The 15,582-nt window shown below is 38.1% G+C and overlaps 1 protein-coding gene across 1 annotated transcript in view; it reads left to right on the top strand.

Annotated features, from left to right (window-relative positions):
• The first annotated feature begins 138 nt into the window (after positions 1–138).
• The window catches only part of NME7 (NME/NM23 family member 7), a 258,169-nt gene continuing 242,725 nt past the window's right edge, over positions 139–15,582 (top strand). The window contains exon 1 of the mRNA XM_029227185.1: positions 139–199. Coding sequence (XP_029083018.1) covers positions 197–199 — 3 coding nt within the window. The 5' untranslated portion in view covers positions 139–196. The remainder of the gene's footprint in view (positions 200–15,582) is intronic.

Below are 15,582 nucleotides of genomic sequence, written 5' to 3' on the forward strand. Positions count from 1 at the left end.
AAGGGCGGGTCTGTCGATTGGGTGGGCGGAGCTGAGTTTACTTTTAGCCAATAGGGACGAAGGGGCGGGCAGGGCGGCCCACGCAAAGTACGGCAGTAGGTGGAGCTCTGTTGCCAGAGTAACCCGGCGTTGGTGTTGGTGTTGTATACTTCCTGTCGCAACCATACCTGTTTCCTTGTGCTGAGATCCTGAGGTGATGGTGAGTGCCAGGCGAGGCCAGAACGGCTCCGGGGTCTTCTTTACTCCGCGTCCCAGGTCCTTGGTTGTCTGGGCACTGAGAGGCGTCCGCGTCCCATCTGCCTTCACGCCGTTATCTCTTTCTCCCTTTCCAGGAGCAGTCCCTGCAATTTCCTCTTTCCCTGTTTCTTGTAGCACTCTGAATTCCACTTTGGTACTGCTAAGCCTCGAGAGTAATGTGACAGGAAGTTTAGGGGTAAGACACTGAGTCTAATAGTCTGAGGTGAGAGATTATTTCGAACAAACATTTAAAATGTTTTCATTTTTCATCATTGCATTTTTGTTTCTCAAGCTCCCAGCTTCACCTTAACGCGCTTCATTTAATAGTATGTTGTGGTGTGTGTATAACTTTCTCATTACTGATCCGAACCTCCCTAGTTCCTGAAATCTTTGCTTTCTTGAGTGGCCGAGTACTGTCCCACACCCTGTCTAAGGGCCATATAGTAATAGCTGTATTTTGCATTAGCTCTCTTCTAGCCAGTTGATTACCTTCTAGGTCCGTACTTTTTAACAGGAATGCCCCTCAAGATCACTTCTGGAAAATTCACTTGCTAGAGCCTCACCCCCAGAAATTCTGAATAAATAGGAATGGGGCTCCGTATTTGCATTTTTCAAAAGCCTGTAGATAATTCAGTCACGTGTTTGAAAACACCAGGGTTCTAGTTAATTCACTTAATTACCAAATATTTTAAACACTTACAGGTAAGGAACTGGAAGATAGAGAGATGACTATTGTCAGATGAGTATAGCTATGAACTTAGCAGAGACCCACCCACCACCCTTCTCCAGTACTACTCAGCGATCCATTTTATTACTCCAATCTTCTGCTGCCCTTTTCCTTCCGAGCCCTTTCCACACCCTCACTTTACAAACCCTGTCCCTTCCCCTCCATTCTAAGCAGATGACAGAGTCTAACAGTCACTTTCTTTAACCTCGTGCCCCAACCTATACATTGATCTCTATTTTTTACCCATCATTCGGTCTTGTGTTTCTAGTTGATAGAAACAGGTGTTGAAGGATAAAGCTTCCATCTTTGCCCTAAATCTTATTCCCTTCCACTCCTTACGAGACTTTTGCTTCAGGTTATAGTTTTTCTTTCCTGTGCTTTCAGCCTCTTCCTCTCCATTTCCTTCTCCTCAGTGTTCAAGTCATACATCTTAAGAAAATGAAATAAAACAAAAGCCCTTCCCCTTCCTGTGTTTATCCAGTCCTCCCATCAATCTATCAGTAAACTGCTGGAAAGCATAGTGCTTCCATTTGTATCAAATTCTGCTCGGTCACTTACGTCCTCAACACTCTGTTGTCTGAATTCCTCTCTAATGGCTTCATGAAGTCGTTCTTGCTTAAATTTCGAACGGCCTTTTAAGTGCCAAATCCAGTAATTTCTTCTCAAAATTTATTTTATTTAGCCTCTCTGACAACTGAAGCTCATGGTTATTCATTCCCTCTTTTTTTCCACTGGCTTTGCCTGTTTTTAAAATGTCATTTTCTGGGACTCACTCCTTAATAATTTCACTTCTCAGTCTCTACATTTTCCTTGGTTGATTTCATCCACACACATGAATTCTACTAATGCCTAAGCATTCATTCTTAAATTTCAGTTTCATCTCAGACCTGTTAAGGCCTAGTTGCTTCCTGGACATCTCTACCTGGTTGCTGCAGAGGCCCCTCAAACTTGTACTTACCATATTCAGTCGAAATTATTTGCTCATAGATTTGTCACACTTGATAAACTGTGAACTGTTAGAGGAATGGGTCTTTCTTTTGTTCACTGCTATTGCTTATATCATGTTAGGCACTCAGATATTTGTGAAATACTGTTTTTTGGTGCCTGTCATTCAGACTCCCCAACAACCCTAAGAGCAGTGAACTCCTCCTCGCACCCTCTGTCCTGGCTCGAGTTGTGTGTGGTGGCTCTTTGAGAAATTGCGTGGTCAATGAAGGCTCGTCTGAGGAAGAGACTTTTGTCTTGAAGTCTGAGTGATAAAGTGCGATGATCTGAGGGAAGGGTTCTAGGCAGCACTAGCAAAAAGATCAAAAGATCTTCTGAGTATTGCAGGCACTGATCTTATGGTTTAATGTGAAAAAAAAATCGCTATTATTGATAGGTTATGAGGTGGTGTGTGGGTGACAGCAGTGGGGGGAGTATGGTGGAGTGTGAGATTCCGATAGAGAGGTAGGTAAAGGGCAGACCACGTGTATATACTACAGCAGTGTTTTTGAAACTATAGTTGTGACCCATTATTCGGTCATGAAATTAGTTTGTGGTATGTAGCCAGCATTAAAAAAGAAGACACATGAAATAGACATTACCATATTGCATATAGTAAGGGTCGCTTTCATGAAACTTTTGTTTTAAATTGTATGTATGTTATGTGTACTGGGTTATGACGCAGAATATATTTCTTACTGTGACTCGTGATCCACAAAGTTCAAGGTAAAATGTACTTTGAGCAAGACACACTTTAAATGGCAAAATCGTTGAAATCTCAAGGCATGCAGATTTCTTCTTCCTCCTTTGACCTAGTGACAATCTTATTGTGTGTCAGGATAAACTCTGAATTTCATGAAAGCCTAAAATTTACTAGAGTTGAATTTTCAAATTTCTTTCTGCATCCAAATCTTTCTCTTATGTCAGTTGCTGTCAGTCCTTTATGAGAAAGAGTAGGCCTTTAGAAAAAGAGAGAAATGGATGTCCTTTCTCCGTGTTCAGTCTGGCCATGGGCATCTGTACTCTATGAAAGCTGATGGTCTCCATAAGCAGCTGAGGATGGAGTTTGTTTGCTCTTCAATTAAATTGTCTGCATCTGGTTTGTTACAGTTCTAGCTTCTAGCACCAGAATTGGGTTCTGGCTTCAAATTCTAGCATCACCTGTATCTTGTGAAGCAGAGATAGGCAACTGTAGTTAAGGATGTCTCACATGCATGCTGTTTAAGATAAAGAATATAATAGAATCATCAATTTATTTACTTTTGTGCATACAGAGAATAGAGATAATTCCAAGACTCTTCTGAGTAATAAAGAGATATGAATGTTATATATCTTCTAAAAGAGAGCATTGATTTGAATACTGTTACCCAAGATGAACTGCTAGTATAAGGCCTTTAAAGATGATCAACTATGTTCCACAAGAATTAGACTAAATAAGTGTCTCAAAGTTGGTGTTGTTTTAAAACAGCCTTCAAAGAGAGTTTCATGATTGCTGAATAAAGAACAGGATTTCATTCCATGAATTGTTTTTCAGTTTTCAACTTTATAAAGTTTTTTCTAAATAGGCTTACTGTCTTGCCACGTGCTTCTTCCCCATCCAGAATTCTTTATGTTACTTGAACTGCTAACTTGGAGGAACTAAAGTTTGAAAGCTAGGCAGGATTTTATTTACTACAACTGAATCAGAAAGTATAGAGCCAAAAATAAAAACCTGAAACTTAAAACATTTTCCCCTATATATTTTATTACGAATGCAGTCTACAGCTTGTTATATTCTTGTTTAGCAGTTGTATTTGCAAAACTGCATAGCAACTGGTTAATATAATGCCTTAATTTTCCTCTTTATCTTTTTTCCTGTCTTTTTTCTGCCTTTTTGTCCCCCATCTTTTCTTTTTTCCCCTAGATTTATTGAGGTATAATTGACATATAACACTGTGTAAGTTTAAGATGTACAATCTGTTAATTTGATACACTTATCTATTACAAAATGATTGCCTCCATCTCTTAGATAATTATCGTTTCTTCTTCTTTTTTTTTTTTTTTGTGGTACGCGGGCCTCTCACTGTTGTGGCCTCTCCTGTTGCGGAGCACAGGCTCCGGACGCGCAGGCTCAGCGGCCATGGCTCACGGGCCCAGCCGCTCCGCGGCACGTGGGATCTTCCCGGACCGGGGCACGAACCCGTATCCCCTGCATCGGCAGGCGGACTCTGAACCACTGCGCCACCAGGGAATCTCGCCGTTTCTTTTTTGTGATGCGAACATTTAAGATCTACTCTCTTCGAACAGATTGGTGGTTGCCAGAGGCAGAGTGGTGGAGGGGTCAGTGAAAGGGATGAAGGTGGTCAAAAGGTATAAACTTCTGGTTATAAAATAAATGTCATGGGAATATAATGGACAGCATGGTGACAATAGTTAATAATGCTGTATTGCATATTTGAAAGTCACTACGTGAGTAGACCTTAACAGTTCTCATAAGAAGAAATTTTGTAACCATGTATGGTGATCGGTGTTATTTAGACTTATTGTGGTGATCATTTTGCAATATATACTAATACTAAATCATTACGTTGTGCACCTGAAAGTAATATAATGTTATATATGTCAATTGTATATTTTAAAAAAGCCAAAAACAAACAGAAAAAAAAATCATCTTAGTGGGACCTAGGATTTTGACAAAAAAATTTACTATAAATTTGTTATAAAATGTTCCTAAGGACACTTGTGCTATTTTGTGTACTTAACACAGTGTGAATGATAAATCTTCTTGTTTGCAAGGGGTAGGAACATAGGACCAGGCGGACCAGATTGAAGTCTCCAGCCTTTGACAGGGGCTGTTTGTAATGGGAGACTACCTAAATGTCTATCAATAGGGAGATGGCTAAGTAAACCATGGTGTGTCCATGCTGGGAATATTATGTAGCATTTAAGGAGATTGTTATAGATCTATATGTACCAACTTAGATAAGAATTTTTTGAGTGAATTTAGTTGCAGAATTGGTTGCAGAATATTTGTAGTTTCCAATGTATGTAAAAAAAAAAAACCCAGCAAAATACAAACCCACGTGATAGTACTATGTATTCTCTATGGAAATATTAGGCAAATATATAGACAAGCTGGTAACAGTGGTCACCTCTGTGTTTAGGGGAGAGTTTTGGATTTGGGGAGCTGATCAAAGGGAATTTGAGTCTGAACTGCAGTGGTTTTATTTTTTTATCAAGTGAATTCGGGTATTACCTGTATAACAAAAAATTGAATTAAAAAATGTTGCCACTATTGTATCCTTCTGTTTACATTGTACATTGACCAGCCCCTGATTCAAGGACTGGCCATGAATAATGAAATGTAATAAGAGAATGCTATTAAACATGCTAATATCCTTTTGGAGGAAAAAAAATCTATTCTTTTAGCATCTTCAAGTATGTAATACAGCATTGTTAACTATAATAACCGTGCTATATACATTAGATCCCCAGAACTTATTCATCTTCTAACTGGATGTTTGTATTCTTTGACCAATACCTCCCCATTTCCCCCTTCCCCCAGCTCCTGGTACTCACCATTCTACTCTCTGTTTCTATAAGTCTGGATTTTTAGATTCCACATATTAGTGATATCATACAGTATTTGTCTTTCTCTGTCTGATTTATTTCACTTAGTATAATGCCCTCAAGTTGCATCCATGTTGTCACAAAAGGCAGGAAGGGAAGGATTTTCGGTTTCATTCTAAATGCGATAGAATAATGTATCTCATACATTTTTCCTATTCCATCAAAATATTTTATTTTCCTTGGATCTGGACTTATTTAAATGTTAGCCATATTAGTTTGGTCGTTCAGTGCCTATTTTCATCTGTAACATTTATGATCTTGTAAACTTTGGAAAGAAAGTTTTTTTTTGTCCTGCTCTTATATTTGAAGATTAGAGACTAATTTCTCCCCTTATAATTGCCTTTTCATAATTTAATTGCCCTTTACTGGACCTTTTGTTTCCATAATATCTTCTGTAAGATGCGTCAGGCAGAGCCCCCCATTCCAGGTGGGTATGCATCATAGTTTCTACATGGTTATTAGGGATATTATGTGTTCTGCTGTGATTTCACCTGATACCTTTCTTAATGGGTCTATAGCATAAGGTTGAAGTCCCTTGTTCTCCAGAAGTATCTCCAACATTTCCTATGAACCTTATATTCATTTTCCTGCAAAAACTATCTAAGCTACTTCACTTCCAAAAGTTGGTATTTTAAGACTTTCTATTAACTAGATGTGAGAAATTGTTGCTATTAAAATGTACTGCCCAATTCAAGTTTATTTTCTGATACTAGGCACTTTGTCTAATTAAGTTGTTATTGTTATCTCTCCTGACTCATCCTATGTGCTATTCATTCTTCATGTTGCTTTATTCTTTAAAATGTATTTCTGTAGACATGCATAATGGCTCCAGGGTTTTCTGACATATGTAAATTTAAATTTCATTCTTTGTTTTCCATAGTTCTGGTACAAGTTAAACATACATATGCTATATGCATTTTATATATTTATGTAATATATAAAATACAGGTAATACATAATGTATCAAAACATATAAAATATATACTTAATTTATATATATAATATTTAACTTACTCTGTTGTAGAGATGTAGTCATTTTTAGAGATTTGAAAATAGCTAAGTGCAAAAATATAATTGAATGCATGTGTAATATCACTGACTATATACAATCAGTATTAATATTTTAGAATATTGTCTCAGTCACACACACACGTGTGTGTGTGTATATATATATATATACACACACACAGATGTATATATCTCTTAAAATGTGATCCTATTGCATACATTGTTTACAAATTTTTTTTCACTTAATATGTCTTATACATTTTTCCAGATCAGTTTTAAGAACTACGTTATATTCCTTCATTTAATCTGGTTTAACCAATCTATTTATTAATTTGGTCTTTTAACACCATAATAAACGTATTTTTGCAGACACATTTTTACTCACATCAAAATTATTTTCTTAGAATAAATTAGAAATAGAATAACTGGGTGAGAGGCCATGTGCATTTTAAAATCTTTTTGATATGCACTGCCAAATTACCTCCAGAAAGTTTTACCCGTTTGTACACTACTAGAAGTGTGCCATGGTGCCTGTTTCTCCTAATCTCTAACCTGATATTTCTATACATTTAATACATGCATGTAACAATGGATTCGAACCCTTTCACTTTCTTTACCCAGTGTATTGAGAGAGAAAGATTATAAATCACTAATTTTCTATAGATGAAAAATGCTGTTAATACTTATGTAAAACATTTCTCTAATTATTTCACATCTTTCATAAATTGTTACAATTCAAAATTTATTGACTGTATATACTGATGAAGATAGGAGTAACCTTTCCTAAAGTGTTATTCAAAGACAGATTATCCAGTCCTCTCGTCTGTTTTGAAGCAGCAGCCGATTGTAGTACAAAGGAACTGGTCTAGAGCTAGAAATCGAAAGTTTTCAATCCTTACTGTAGTATTGGTTTCAGCACTTATTTACTGTGTGACGTGTAATCTTTCTGGGCAACTGTTTTCTCATCCATAAAATCAGAATGATAATTTCTGTTCATATTTTGTGAGGATCAAATGAGGTAATGTATGTGAAAATAATTTATAAACTGTAATGTACCAGACATACGAAATTTATTATTTTCATATTAACCAAACTACTACCTAATGAGAAGATGGGGAGAATGGAAGGTGATTAAAATCTAAAACAAGCTTCAGAAGTAAATATTTGAGGTTAGTGGTGTTACTGTCCAATTTTGTGGATATTTAAAAATTTACTTTTATATCAGTATATTAAATACCATCTTCCTCAATTTCTATTAGAGATTCATTTTCCTAAGGAAGCAGTAAAAGGTCAGGGAAAAAGGAGGGGATGGGAGATGGCAGGAATAGTTCTTGCGACCAGTTTCAATAACTCTCATGTCCTTTTGGGAGGAGACAGCTAAGCATGTCTGATATATGTTCAGTAAGTATTAAATCTTGAGATCCATGAATTTCTGCCAAGCTTAAGTGGATTAGCTGGGAGCTAAGTTTTATTTGCTTTTATTACTGGTAGTCTTGAAATTTTATTATTCAATAATTTGATTGTGAAAATATAAAGGAGCCCTTTTTAGGCCTAATCTGTTTCTTGCTACAGAGGCTCAGAAATAGGGCTTTGGAAAAATGGAAAATCCCTCCATCTAGTGGCAAGTACAGGTCTATCATTTATGTTAAACCATCTTGCTCTTTAAGTAGTTTTTTGAATTTTACTATATCTGCCCAAATCTCTGAAAGGTGAATATTTGTATATCTTAGGTATTTGAGTATTTTTCATAATTAAATAATTAAACATTTTATCTCCAAAGGGAGAATGGATCCTATAATAATATGCTCACTTTTCCCCAGAATTTCCATTTAAAATCCAGTAATGGGCTTGAGAATTTATCTTGACTCTCAGTACACACATAGGTCGAGGCGTGCATCACTAGAACATTTTTAGAACCAAAATTGAAATACTAAGAAGTGGGGCAGAGACTCTTGTACTCATCCTTTTGCCCTCCTGTTGGGTTCCTGCTACATGCCGTAAATCTGAGATACAAAGATGAATAAGACTAGATCTTTTAAGGAGCTCACAATCTTGGGGGAAGAGGGAAGGCAGGGAAGAGAGAAATATGATATATTGTAACATTGTACTACTAACTTAGAGAAATTCAATTTCCTCATTTGTAAAATGAACATGATAATAATACTAACTCCCTCATAGGAATATTGTTATGATTAAAAGAGATAAAGTGCTTAGCTTAATGCTTTATACATTGTAAGCATCCAATAAATGTTAGCTGTTGCTACTACTGTTGTTATTGACAGGTGTTAAGATAGAGACCTGATGAATGTAGGAGCGGAGAGGAGAGACTAATCACTATGTAGGAGTGTTAATTAAAAACAAGATTAGTTAACTTTACACCTTTTTCTGTGTTATTTTTCATTCACTGAATTTCACATTTTCTTCAACTTTGAATATATATAAATCCCAAATTAAACTTAGCATGCTAATGTCAACATCGATTCCTTAAATTTACTAGAAGGCATTTGGAAACAGTAGGAAAGTGTCACTGTGGTTCATTGTTCAAGCTTCAGCCTACTTAACAAATGTTTTTTTTTTTTCTCTTTCTTTTGAACATTTTTGCCTATTGACCCAGATGTCCCTTTGGGTGAGTCGTAGGTGGGCACAAGACACACACATCTGGTGACTATTGGGAAGTACTTGAGGTGTGCATATTAATATGATTTTAAAGCAGATTCTTTTTGGTTTAACCTTTTGAGATATACGTCTTTAAAAGTTTACATCTTTTTTTCCCCCAGAATTACATGGACTTCAGCCACAGTTACTATTCCATTTGCCTGAAATGCTTCTTTACTTTTTCCGATGCTTACATGACACCTCGTGGGAGAGGCCTTCCTAGCCCACTCAACCTAAAGTAGCACCTCCAGTTACTCTGGTTCCCCTCCCCTTCTTCACTTTCTTTTTTCATTTTAGCACCTGACAGAAGCATTGCACAGCTGCAGGTTTAATAATGATAGTGCCTGATATTTACATAATATTTTCCATTTTTTAAGGCATTTAAGATTCTGAACTAATTCATAATGTCCTTTAGAGATAGGAATTGCATGTGAGGAGGAATATCAAAATCAGTAGAGAGCAGAGAAGCACGGACATTCAAGGAAGAATAATAATGCTCTGAAAAGGTAGTTGAAAAGAAGGGAAGTTAACTTTTCGCTGAATTTCCCTGCTAGTCCCTTTGGTAAAGACCAGGAGTGGAGAACTGTTTTTGATCAAGGGCTGTTTACCACCAGAGAAAATCTAAAATTCTAAGTCTCAAACAGTAGGCTGTTGTATTCTGAGAGGGAACTCTAGATTCATTCATTCATTCAACAGTTGTTTTTAAGTTCCTGTCATATACCAGGCACTGTTCTAGGCATCCAGGATATACAGCAATGACTGACAAAGTCCTACCCTTATGGAGCTAAAATTTCTGGGGGTGGGAATTCACACAATAAACAAACATGTAATATAGTGTTAATTATTGATAAGTGCTATGGAAAAGTTAGATTATGGGAGAAGAGACTGAAGAAAGTAGAAGGAGGTGGTATTTATTGGATGGCCAGGGAAACCTCTCTAGATTGCTGACATATGAGCAGAAAGCTGAATGAAGTGATACTGTAGAGAGCCTTAATAACCCTAGCAGTGGAGTAGTCCAGGCAGAGGGAATAGCAAGGGCAAAGATTCTGAGGTGGGAGCCTGCTTGCTCTGTCCAGGGACCAGCAAGAAGGCCAGTAAGATTGGAGCAGAGAAGAGTGAGGGAGAGAGTGGCAGAAATGTGCTTGAGAGGTAGCCTGAGGCCAGATCATATAAGCCCTATGTGGTATGAAATCATAAACTCTTCGAGCTGAAGGAGACTTTGGATTTTCGTAAGACCAGTGTTTCTGAAACTGATGTTGGGACCCATTGGTGGATTATGAACTCTAAATTGTGAATAGCAACTAGCTTTTAAAAACAGTGTAAAATATTAGTACATTGCACATTCTAGGATAAGAATTGTTTCATGGAACTTTTTTTTCCATTGTGGAGGGTGTATGTGTGTGTATTGGTTCTAGTGGAAATTGTAGTTCTTATTGTAGGTTCTGGTGAAAAAAAAAAAGGAAAATGTGGGGCTTCCCTGGTGGCGCAGTGGTTGAGGGTCCGCCTGCCGATGCAGGGGACACGGGTTCGTGCCCCGGTCCGGGAAGATCCCACATGCCGCTGGGCCCGTGAGCTATGGACGCCGAGCCTGTGCGTCGTCCGGAGCCTGTGCTCCGCAACGGGAGAGGCCACAACAGTGAGAGGTCCGTGTACCGCAAAAAAAAAAAAGGAGAATGTTTGTGAGCCACCAATCTAGTCTTATCCCCAAATTTTATAGATGAGGAAGCTAGGTTGGGAAGTACTCAGAGGCCCACATGTCTTCTCCCTCAGTGAGATGTTCTTGCTGCCACACTGTGCACATGTCTAGATGCGGTGTGCATCGCTGTATGTAGATGTGACTGACTCCATACTGCTGTAGTTCTAATTTCTTAAATAAGAGAAGGAATTAAAAACTTTATTTAGTCAATACCATATCAGTAAATACCAACTTCAGTTCTGTTTTATGATCCTTTTTTACACTGTTTGCCTTATTTTCCTTTGCATTCTCTATTTTCTTAAATATCCTTTTATTTCCCTAGGAAAGAAAGCTGTCCAAAGTTTAGAGGTAGAGAGGGAGAGAAAGAAATCCAGGACCAAGAGAGAGGGAGAGGGACAGACATCTAAAATCCAGGAGAGAAAAGAGAGAAACCTCCAAGGCCAGGAGAGAGAAGGAAGTAGCGACGTCTCTGGCCCTGCCTATTCTTCCTACGGTCTCCATGATCCCCTCTGCCTCTTCCCAAAGGCTTAGTCTCCTGGGAATGCAGTGCTGGTGGAGAAGGGGCTCTATCTGCTTTCAAAGACATGCATTGGGAATTTATCTCTGTAATCTGCCTTCTGGCTCTCAGAGTGAGGACTGAGTAATGTGCCGAGGAGAGTGAGCTCCTGGAGAGCAGGATTTATTTATTGGGTTGGCCAAAAAGTTCATTCGGGATTTTTGTAAGATGTTATGGAAAAACCTGGACAGACTTTTTGGCCAACCCAATATTATGCTCCTTTGCATTCCCAGGCCTGGCCCATGGAGGCCCTCAGTAACAGTGTGCTTAAAAGACCTTCCTAATTAATACACTGAGCTGTCATGAAACTGTTCTTATCTGTTACAGCTAAATTGTCACTTATACAAACAATAAATCTGTAATATTAAAGGGAAGATTAGGCTCAAAAGAGACTTAATTTTTGAGAACTGCAAAGTTAACTTAATAAAGTTTGATGATATTAATCCAAGGGTTAAAAATAAAAGATTCTTTTACACACACACACACACACAGACACACACACATACATCAGATTACTCCCTTTTTTTTTAATGTCATGGGGAAGATATTCTTGAAATAGTTTAACTGGATTTTAAAAATTATTGTTTTAAATTGTTTAAAACCCTGCTATGTAATGTGTTAGATGTTAGAAAGTGAGTGAAGAGAATTGAGTGCATGTTATTCTTCTTTCATCAGAGTTGCTGTTTAAACCTGATAATTTCTTTAGTGGCTAAAAAAAATGCTTTAAACTTACTTGGGACTGGTTGGAGGAAGGATCAGAAAAGAACTGAGATTAGGTCATTTTTTTATGCAAGGGATTAGAGAAGGATGAAATTGTTGACCTGGCATGTGTTGTCTTTTCAGTAAAACATTTCTTAAAGCCCTGATGACTGGAAGGGGATCTATTAAAAACTAAGTTAACTTATTAGCTTATAAATCATAATGGGAGATGTACTTTCCTTAATAACTAATATCTATCATTTATTTTATGCCTACTGTAAATTAAGTTCTTTTCATGTAAGGAAACAGTCTCAGGTTTGAAAGACCCAAGGTTATACTGCTGTTGAGTGGGAGGGCTCTGATTTGAACCTGTTTAGCCTGGAAGCCTGGGCTCTTTCTAGTCTACTGCAGTTGAGACCAAGGTGTTTAAATTTTTAAAATATTTTAGGAGTAAATTTCTTCTTGTCCTCTTTTTTTTTTTTTTTTTGTAGCTATAGAGAAAAGTAAAGACTGTTTACTTCCTTTTGAAAAATCAATTTCTAGAGCATATGAGTGATACAAATTTTCTTCAAGAAGTCATAATTCTTATTTTGATACTCAATTAGGGCCTCTGCAAAATTACCATGATTTAATATATAATTTCAGGGCTCCAATTGAGGGGTGGTGTTTGTCACATGGCTGTGTGGCCTGGATATGTTGAAGTCCACACTGAACATTAGGTGGCACTCCTTTATCACTGGATGCATTCTTTCGGGAGTGATATTCTTTATGGATATTATTAGTTGCTCATTAATTTTAATTATATCAATGTGGCATACGCATACCATTCATCTAGAAAGAACACAGTATCACAGATTATTTCTCATGAAGACACACACTTTTCCTTTTCATAAATTAGGAAACGGAAGCCTAGGTGATGAAAAGAATGGCCTCCTTTGGGATTAAACTTGAAAATGGTTTTTAAGAATCTGTTACTCCATCAAAATATCCTTTATCTTATTTAAAAAAAAAAACCCAAAACAGTAAACTACTAAATTAATATAACCCAGGAGTCACATGAAATAATGTAGGCAAAAACTTTTCCTAAAGATAGGGAAGATTACCCTAATATGTAGCTCTTCTGTTAGACTGTCTGATGATCAGTACTTCTAACACTTGCTGATATAGTCAAGGCTTTTGCCACTTTTACGGAAGTACGTTCATGCTTACAGCACCTTGAATCTGCATCTCAGAAATACTCAGACTCATTCCTTTTCGCATGAGGATAAAGCTAACAGAATCTGTAGCCAACTGTAGTTAATGCTGAATAGTAATAATTGCAGTGTATGAAAAGCTACGTGTATATTTAACATCCACAGCATTCAGTATTTGAATTAGAGGAAAAATGGAACCAGTTTGATTTGCAAAGAGCTACCGTCCTCTGTCTCTGCAACCAGGGCCCTACAGGCTGCTATGCATGTTGTACTGCACATGCACAACTCTGAGTAAATTGCAGATACGCTTATTTATTACATATTTTTCTAATAGATGACAGAAAGTGTTGTGAGGAAAGCACAACTTTTTCTGATTTGCACAGAAGTACCAAGTCTGCTAAGGAATAAGCTTCTCAAATTTCGACTCAGTGACACTGGCACTCAGTGCCATTGGCATTTTCCCTAGAGGGAAAAAAGTAGGAGAGGAAGCACAGGAGAGAGAAGGTGATATAAAAACATTCTAGGATGCGTCTAAATTGCTAAAAATGTCAGGGTGGGTTTAGGGCCTCCGCAGTGGAGGCAGGATGCCCCCCCACCTTATCTATCCCTCTTCTACCACCTTCAGGTCATATTGACTTTTTTTTTTTTCTTGAATTCACCAAACTCCAGCTCTCTCTTTTTTTTTTTTTTTTTGTGGTACGCGGCCCTCTCAGTGTTGTGGCCTATCCCGTTGTGGCGCACGGGCTCCGGACGCGCAGGCTCAGCGGCCATGGCTCACGGGCCCAGCCGCTCCGCGGCACGAGGCATCTTCCCTGCCTCGGCAGACGGACTCTCAGCCACTGCGCCACCAGGGAAGCCCCTCCATCTCCTCTTTGAAGCTTTATGCTTTTTGTCTCTCTGGAATATTTCTCCCCGCAGAATTCTGCATGAATGGCTTCTCTTTATCCTGGTTTTACTTCGAATGAAATCTCCTCATAGTGGGCTTTACTGTCTATTCTAGTTGAAGGAAGACTCCTAGCTCTCTGTTCCTAATCATTAACACGTTTACTTATGCATTGTATTGTCTTTATAACACTTATTATTACAGGAATTACACCATTTTTTTAACATGCTATGAAGAGAAACAGAAGGTTGGTAAGCAAGCTCCATGTTAACAGGACGTGTCTGTTTTGAATATCCCTATTGTCTGCCGCAGTGCCTGGCAAAGAGAAGGAACTCAATATTTGTTGAATGAATGAATTTAAAAAGCATAACTTATCCACTGGCCATTATCAAATTAAACGTTATTCATGCCTGAAAAGCTGAATTTATTTATTCCTCCATTCATTCAACAAATATTTAATAACACCTATTATATGCCATACGTATACCTAGTCCCTTGGGATACAACCATGAATAAAACAGACAATAATTCCTGCCCTAAGAGGTCTTACATTCTATTGAAGGAGATAGATAATAAATAATCAACATATTAAGAATAATATACATAATATTTGAAGGTGTTAAATGCTATAGGGAAAAAGTGGTCAGGGTGATGAACATTGGGAGTGCTAGTAATGGTGGTAAGTGTAATTTAAAGGGACATGGCCAGAGTCAGTCTAATAGAGAAGATGATAGTTGAGCAAAGACTTGAGAGTGAGAAAGGATGAGCCATGCAGATGTTGGAGAAAAAGATTCCAGGAAGTAGGGTAGCCAATGGAGAGGCTCTTAGGTGGAGAATGCCCTGTGTTCAAGTAACAGTGTGGCTCTGGCACAGTAAGCAAGAGTAAGAGTGACAGTTGTGGGAGATGAGATCAGGCAGGTAATGGGAGGCCAGATCTTGCAGGCCATTGAAAGTGGGTTGACTTCATTCTGATAGAGATAGGAAGTTTGAGTCTGCAGATTTTAAGAGGAGGGGTGAGGTGGTTCAACTTACATTTTTACAGTGTCTCTTTGGCTGCTTTTTTGAGAATAGATGTGGCGGGGGCAGTGGTCAAGAGTGGAAGTAGAGAGACAAGTCATAAGGTATAATCTAGGCGAGAGTATGGTGGCGTGGAGTAGTATAATTGCAGTGGAGGTAGTGGAGTTATTTGGTGGATATTCTTTGTAGGTAGAGCTAACAGGATTTCCTGATGGCTTGGGTCTGAGGTCTAAGAGAAAGAGTGAGTCAGGGATAGAGTTAAAAGTTGACCCTTGGGGCTTCCCTGGTGGTGCAGTGGTTGAGAGTCCGCCTGCCGAT

Source organism: Monodon monoceros, unplaced genomic scaffold (assembly GCF_005190385.1).
Source record: "Monodon monoceros isolate NGI ecotype Baffin Bay Population unplaced genomic scaffold, NGI_Narwhal_1 Super_Scaffold_18, whole genome shotgun sequence".
NCBI classification, from domain to species: domain Eukaryota; kingdom Metazoa; phylum Chordata; class Mammalia; order Artiodactyla; family Monodontidae; genus Monodon; species Monodon monoceros.